The sequence below is a fragment of the Notothenia rossii genome (assembly GCF_949606895.1).
Source record: "Notothenia rossii genome assembly, chromosome: 1".
Taxonomy (NCBI): domain Eukaryota; kingdom Metazoa; phylum Chordata; class Actinopteri; order Perciformes; family Nototheniidae; genus Notothenia; species Notothenia rossii.
The window spans coordinates 5,220,625-5,228,602 of NC_136912.1; the positions used below are offsets into that span (position 1 = coordinate 5,220,625).

Genomic DNA, 7,978 nt, shown 5'->3' on the forward strand with positions numbered 1-7,978 from the left:
TGACATTTTAGTTTTTTTAATTGCATTACAGAAAATAAAGAACTTTATCACAATATTCTAATTTTCTGAGACAGTCCTGTATATTACCTATGATATTACCTGATATGTCTGATCCAGCGACTCCTGGTCCTTTCATAAGACGGGAAGCGATAGAACGAGCAAGTGGTATGATCACTTTTGTGATTACAACATGGTACAAAAGCACACAGGCATCTTGTAAAAGTGAATTTATTGGAACAATCTCTTATATTTATTGTAGGGAATAAATCAGTTATGAAATCTTCTTTTTCGCTTTAATTACGAGTCGCAACCACTTGGAGCATTATCGCCTGTGACATCACATGCGCGACCCAGAATGGGATTTGGGATTTGTAGTCTTTGTAGTCGCATATTTTTCATAGTCTTATATTTCAACAGTTTTACGACAAAATGTGACTTTTTTGACATGGAAATGATTGTTTAAGATTGACAAACATCATATGTGTAGTTCGTGGCACAATTCAAACGGGATCAAAAGATACGTTTTCTCTCTCCATTGAATTCAATGTATAATTTTTCGCTTCCGGGGTCCCATGGAACGGAAGTAGATGGGCGTGACTTCGCCTCTCTATATATGTGGACACAGGGGATCAGCTGGGATGAGAGGTTAGAGAGGAAGCCACACGTTTTTCAACCGTGTTGACCGTGATTGTTTGTGTCTGAGCGTGTGCGTGATCGTTATGTTTTAAACAAGATTTTAGAGTCGTAGAAAAACATTTTAACCTTGGACAAATAAATAAAGCATTACACATTACTTCATGGTGGACCTCATCCTTCACCACAACACGCGTTGGGAAGTCTTGACTGCTAACCTCCATGAGTGGCCTTTTTTGATGAGCGATCACCGCTACACTGACATTAGTTCAGATTAGCTAAAGCCTGCGTAAGCAATACACATGACTGTCATATGCCTATCTCTCTGGGGGCTGTGTCATCATGCCAATCTGAGGAGCATAGCTATCATAACTCCATCAGTGTCTCATGAGCGTCATCCATGTAGTCAGACATCCGGCTACGTACACAGCTACGTAGGGCCTCTGCTATCATGTGCTACTCTGATATAGACGGAACATTCAGTATGGTCCCAACATTTATCATCACCTGTTATGGCATTAGTATGGACAAGAGCTGTGGTGAGTCTCTTTTATTAACTAAAACCAATACAGAACAGAACAAGAAAAAAGGTAAATACGTGAAATACAGAACAAAGAGAAGATGAATTGCAACAGGTGTAAACACATGAAGCAAGATAGAAAATTGTAACCAGCTCTGGAGGCTATATAATTAACAATAACACAAACACAAGAGAAAAATAAATATGGCAAACAAAGAATGTGGTTGAATGAACGTACCTTACTCTGGGAAAGTCAAAGTCAAATACAGCTTTTTACTGAAGCCTAGTGGCAGCAGTATGAAACTGCTCTTAGAAAAGCTAATGCATGTTTACTACCATTACCCCAATGTGCTTTTCAATAGCAACATGTTCATATATTGGTAGAAATATGAATACAAATATTTAAAAGATAACTTAAAACATACTATACTTATTAATCTTCAGGTTAAAGCATGTTATTTTATCCTGTGGGAGATGTATGGCACTCAATCCAATAGAAGTTGAGACATTTCGAATGAAAGGTCATCCTTCAAATCATTCTTTTTGAGGAACCAATATTTGAAACAAATTTTAAGACAGTCCATCCAAAAGTTGTGAAATCATAAAAACACAAAAGAAAACTCTTTAAAAGTATGAATCAAGAATTCAAGGCTTTTATTGTCATGTGTTACATTGTAGTTATGTCGATGAAAGTCTTAGGTCACAGGCTCCTCCAACACAGCAGCACAATAGAACAGAATAGTGCAAGTAAATATGAATAAAAACTAATAAAATATAATAGAAATAGTGCAATCAGAGTCTATATACAAGTAATGTATGTGCACAACATTTAATGGCAATCTATCAAGTACTTGTTGAGATATTTCTATGTCAGGACAAGAAGAAGAACATGGTGAAGAAATATTGTAGATAGAAAGGACAGAAATGAACTTGAAGAACGATGTAAATAGTTTATGATGAATAAAATATAACTCTTTACTAATGCATAAAGCTACCCGGCAAATACAGACGGCAGTGGGAAGCCAGTGAGGGATCAGGTCCCTTGTTGCGGCTAAAGCTACCAACAATCGCTCTTTGCAAGTTATATTTACAATGCAATGCATTAAGTTGTGAAATACTGACCCCTAGGGGGGACTTTGGAGATGTGTTTTTCATCCTAATTGAAGAATAAAATAGTTTTGCATAGTTCCTAAAATGATGAAAGTATAATATGTTTCTGAAAATATTTTAAATAGAACACACTTTATATTCAATGTTAAATACAGCTGACCCAATCAGAGTAAAACAAGCTGAAAACTGTTGAAATTATAAATACATGTAACTTTTTCTAATATATCACATCCTGTGTGTATTTTTTAAATATCCAAATTAACTGTGTTATTTAAGATCATACATACTATCAAGAAATGAATAGAAATACAAAAAAGATCCCGCCTGCTGTGTTTATCGGGATTCGTTGACCGTGCTGTACAATGCAGCTGGATCCTCTTCAGGGTCCGGCCCTCTGGTCCTGAGAAATGCATAATATATGTCTTAATAATACTCATGCTAAATTAATGAATTGATTTAAAAGTTATGTAACTTTAATCTTGTAATGAGGGTAATGTTCCTGTGTGAGGATCTGCTCACCTCGGGGCAGCACTGCTGAACTTGACTGCAGCGTACTCCGGGACTTCCTGTTGCCCCGTGTGTCTGAGGGGCTGAGCTTCTCTCATGTTGGAGTAAATAGGGTCTGCCCGGTTGTTGGAGAAGTGAACGCTGGCATACTGAAGGTCCTCCTGCTGCTCCGGCTGATCAGGTACACACTGCAGGGAGGAAAACACTTTCAGATACACATTTTCACATTTAGTGTTGAATTTACAGAGCTGTGGAAATGATGGAAACATATCTCTGCTTCATCAACTTGATGCTTTATGACAGAAAAGATTAAAGGATAAAAGGTGTGGTTGTACAAGGAATTTATTCAAATCAAAGATCAGAGGGGAATCAAAGAGATTGTTATTGAAATATACTTTTTATAGAAGGATGTAAAAAGAGCATCAAGAGGTCGTTCTCTGTCAGATCAATTTTCTAGAAGCACTTAAAGACCATGAAATACTCCTCTGTATACATTTAATGTAATGTGTTTTCTTTTGTACTAAATGTATCACATATCTACTCTCACCTCTTCCCTGTTGTCCGGTCGCTCTTCAGGTTCAGCAGTGTCCCTGCAAGCCCTCTTTTTTCTGGGTAGGAGAGTTTATTACAAATAAATTATGAAATATTTTAGTTCGGACAACCTCACTTTCAGTGATTTAACAAACAACGATTAAGTTGATCAGATCTGCTCACCTGATCCACAGGAAGACAGAGAGAGAAATGACAGCCAGGAGAACAACAGGGATTGTTACCGAAGGTAGTAGCCTCTGTGATCCTGAGAAACAGAGATCAACAGAGAGCAGACAGGTCATTAGGGAGGTGCCAGTTCACCTCCTGGGCCCTGCCGAGGTGCCCTTGAGCAAGGCACCAAATCCCCAACTGTTCCCTGGTGCCGGCTAAACTGGCAGCCTCTTCGCTCTGGCCCTCTCCAGATGCATGTGCATGTGTATTCTGTATAGTGTGTTTCAACCATCTAATTCCTAAAATAATGATACTATATTAAGTACAACAAAATAAGGTAAATAAGTAACCCTTTTTAAATAGATAGTAAGAAAACATTATCTCACTAACGAGAATTATCTCCCCTATCCAGACACCATCCCCTGCTCAGAAAAAGAATCTTGAATATGCCCTGACAAATCTCAACTTAATGTTGAATACAAAGACCTGCATTACTAAGGTCTCATCACATTTAAAAATAATGGTTGTCAAAATGTTTTGAACAGGGCAACTCCATCTGCAAACAGAGACCTTTCCATCTACTCTAATGTCACAATAAATGGGCACTCAACATACTTTGGCTTGACCATACTATTCTGTTCTCATGTAGGCAAGACAAACCTTCCATCAACATTGGGTTTGCTTGACTTAACTTCACAAAACAAACGCAACTCTCACCGTGAGTATAGACGGAAAGACTGAGCCCCAAACTGCAATAAATTACGATGAGCCCTCAGTTATGTTACAGAGAGAAAACATCCTGACCCCTATCCCCAACCAAGAATGACATCTGTACGGCCCGTCTACACTACAGGCATCAAAAAATCTTGAAGCTGGGCGTGTCTGAAGCTTGGCGATTTTTTGCGACCAACAACCAATCACATGAATCTCCCGCCCCCGACATACAAAGCAATAGCAATGTTAAAACAAAGTAAACTGGATATAAACTCTCCAAACAGGCGAAAACCTACCCGTTTCACCCACTGTCTCTGCCCCCTCCCTCCATGCCTGGTTCCTCCGGTTTGTATCCCGGTAAATAGTTCTGGTCGTAAAGAACCGGGTGATTTGCTACCGTAATTTCTCGTTTGGAATATGAGGAAATGAACTGCGGTCTGGCTCTCCCAGCTTGCACGCGGTTTGATTGGCTGAGCTTGCACTGGCGGGATTTGCATAAACGGGACTTGATTGGCTGATGCCAAGCATCGAGCCTCAAAAGTTGAACATTGTTCAACTTTTGATGCCGATAGATGCTCGTGATGCTTGCAAAGCCATGCCATGCTCCCCACAATGCAGTTCGGCGAAGATTAAAAATCTTCTACGTCACCCCATTCAAGTGAATGGGCGAAGCGTTGAAAGCATTTTTCGATGCCTGTAGTGTAGACGGGCCGTAACCCACATTGTTTTATGCCTCAAGTGTGTTTAAAAACAAACAAGCTGACAAGTGTGTAGTAGTGGATGAATGCATAAAACTTACCTGCCACAACACTCAGATGAAAGGTGGAGTTACTACGTCCTAACTTGTTCTGGGCTCCACAGGAATAACTCCCACTGTGTTCAGCTCTGAAGTCAGTGATGGTGAAGATCTGTCCTGAAGCTTTTGGAGAGTCTTCATCCTCCTTGTACCAGGTGTAGTTAGCTGCTGGGTTAGCATCACTGCTACAGGTCAGAGTCACTAAACTGCCCTCCTCTATCTCAGCAGAGGGACTCACTGACACAGAGGGAAGCTTTGGACCATCTGGAAGGAATAGAATAAATCAACAAAAATGAGTAAAAATACATCATGTTGAATATAAATGAAAAATAGTTATCTGTGTGAGAATCTGCATTTAGAAGTGTTTTTTGACAGGTATACAGTAGAGCTAAAGACAACAATTATGTTGTATACAAATTTCATTTTCTGTATTCCTTCTGGTTTGAATAGTCTGAACATACGTGCAGATTTGGGAGCCAATTGTTAACAAAACTTAATTTTCATCATCGACTGTAGCTGCTCTCCATCTCATTGACCTACAGCAGCAGACTGTGAACAAAGTTCTCATTGGTTGATGCTTTTTAAATCATCTGGGTTTTACTCACATGTCACATCAATAGAGATGGATTCAGATCTTCTACTCCCCAGCAGATTCTCAGCTCTGCAGTAATACTGTCCACAGTCAGAGGACTGGATGGAGCTGAGGACAAGACGTGGTCCTTCATTGACAGAAGAAAGGTGCGCATTTGGATCTTTCCACCAGGTGTAGTTAGCTGCTGGGTTAGCATCACTGCTACAGGTCAGAGTCACTGAACTGCCCTCCTCTCTCTCAGCAGAGGGACTCACTGACACAGAGGGGAGCTCTGGAGAGTCTGGAGGAGAAAAGATAAACTCATTTCCCATTTAATGAATATTTAAGGTACTTTAAGTGGACAATATTTGTAATGGAATACAAAGTGGGTGGTTACCTTGATTTCATCCTTTATCATAAATTAAAAAACGTTGACATCTTCTATGTAATGGAAGAAGTGTCCTTCATAATTCTCATTTGTACTTTATATTCTTGACAGCAGCTCTTCTAGTAAGAGTATATTCTTCCCATTATACATAAAACATAAAGTATGTACAATTCAGATTCACGAGGAGAAAGTGTCTCAGTGTTGTAGATAGAAAACAGGATATGAGCCTGGTTCAGTGTTTGGACACTGACAAGTCTGCTGATGCCCTCTGGTGGGTAAACAAGACAATTAGTGCAATCATGTTATGTTAGTGGAAGACTTTGAGTAAACTCACACACTGAAGGAGAGGGGAAGTCCTCATATCCCTTTAAAGCACAGGAATAACTGTCTGCTGACTCATATCTGAAGTCTGCATAAGGAGACGTGTCTTCCTTCACTTCCTGTCTGTTCTTAGACCAGATGTAAGAAGTATGACCAGGTGGACAACTGCTGAGACACTGAAGGTAAACAGACGATCCTGATCTGCTCACCTGCACCTGGAGATCTGAATAAAGCTAGAATTAACAAAACTGTCATTATGTTCATACATAAATATAAATCAAAACATTCAAACTATTTGCAAGAAGTTGAAGTTAAGAAATGAATTGTTATAAATCAGTTATTGTTATAAACCCAGTGTGAATGTTACCTGTAACAGACAGAGTGGTTCCTGGATAACCCCAGTATACATCTTGGTTTGTTTTGATCCTGAACTTGTACTCAGCTGAGTCGCTCTCTCTCAGGTTTCTGATTCTCAGAGTGCAGATGTTGTTTTTACAGAAATCCTCTACACGACCTGCATACTCTGAGTCTGTGGTCAGATCTACACGTTCACCACCTTTCTGTTTAGTGAACCAGAAAGTTTTCTGTACTTTGTTAACTCTGCCTCTCCATGTAGATGGGTATCTGTAGCTGCATCTTATTTCCACTGTTGATCCTTTCACTGCACAGATCTTAGTAGAAGAGTAAGTCACTCTCCAGACACGCTGACCCTGAACCACTGAAACATAGAGCACACCCGACACCACAATGAAAATTAAAAAACTTAAGTTAACTCTGAGCTAATGAGACATAGTGGATCGTAATACTGATATCATTTGAGGGAAAAGTAACTTAGACGGTTTCAAGGTCCTCGATAATCAGCATTACTCGCCATACAAACGTTGTCATCATGCATCTACACTACAGCATATAGCTGCCGTAGAACTGAACTATAATAGATATCTATCAAAGTTAATCAATTTTGAGACGTAGGAATAATTGCTTCATGTTAAGAATGTGCTCATTTTAATCAACATTTTGTTTCAGAAATTGAATAGTTCCTAATACATTTCAGAAAGATACATTAAGCACACTTTTCTCAGATATAGCAGAAGCTGAAAATGTAATTCCTTCTTATCCACGTATAACCGCTGCAAATTATACTTTGAAGACTTTTTAAAGCTATTCCTGAATTAAAATAAATAAATACAGAACACTGAGGTGTGATCAGCTTCCGTCTGATATACAGATAAAAACAAGAAGAAGTTTTCTGTAACTCAGAGTGGAAATACTACACTGAGGTCAGAGAGCAGAGAAGGAACTATAAAAGCGTTTGGTGCAGACGTATGGCGACATGAGAGAGGTTAAGAGTAATTTGTACACAGTAACTTTATGCAACATACCAAAATAAACACAAGGAAAGATCGTCAAGTGTAAAAAAAAACCTGAATATTTCTAGGTGTTTACAAATTCTATACACAATTTGAAAGGATTGTTTCTGGGAAGTTTGCATTCCACAAAACTCAGAACTACTTATTTCCGCACATTATCTACTTTTACAAGTCCCACATTTCCCAGAATCCCCTCTGTTCATGTGATGAATGTAAGTGTAGATGTACAGTACCTGACACAGAGAGCAGGAAGACAACTAATCCACTCGCTGCTGCAGTTAGACTCATAGCTGCTCCTCTCATCTCTGTGAGACTATAAAACATGTCAGATTAAATAATGTTCACA

General features: G+C 39.1%; 2 protein-coding genes across 2 annotated transcripts in view; both read right to left on the reverse strand.

Moving 5' to 3' along the window:
* The window catches only part of LOC307040802 (uncharacterized protein), a 116,441-nt gene that overhangs the window by 32,884 nt on the left and 75,579 nt on the right, over positions 1-7,978 (reverse strand). The window lies entirely within an intron of this gene.
* Positions 614-5,720, reverse strand: LOC307040878 (uncharacterized protein). Its single transcript, XM_079684087.1, has 5 exons — positions 5,588-5,720; positions 3,485-5,246; positions 3,318-3,378; positions 2,783-2,958; positions 614-2,663 (listed from the first exon to the last, which is right to left on the reverse strand). Exons 2-5 carry the CDS (start codon positions 3,601-3,603, stop codon positions 2,597-2,599), a joined length of 423 nt encoding a protein of 140 aa, XP_079540213.1. The 5' UTR covers positions 3,604-5,246; positions 5,588-5,720; the 3' UTR covers positions 614-2,596.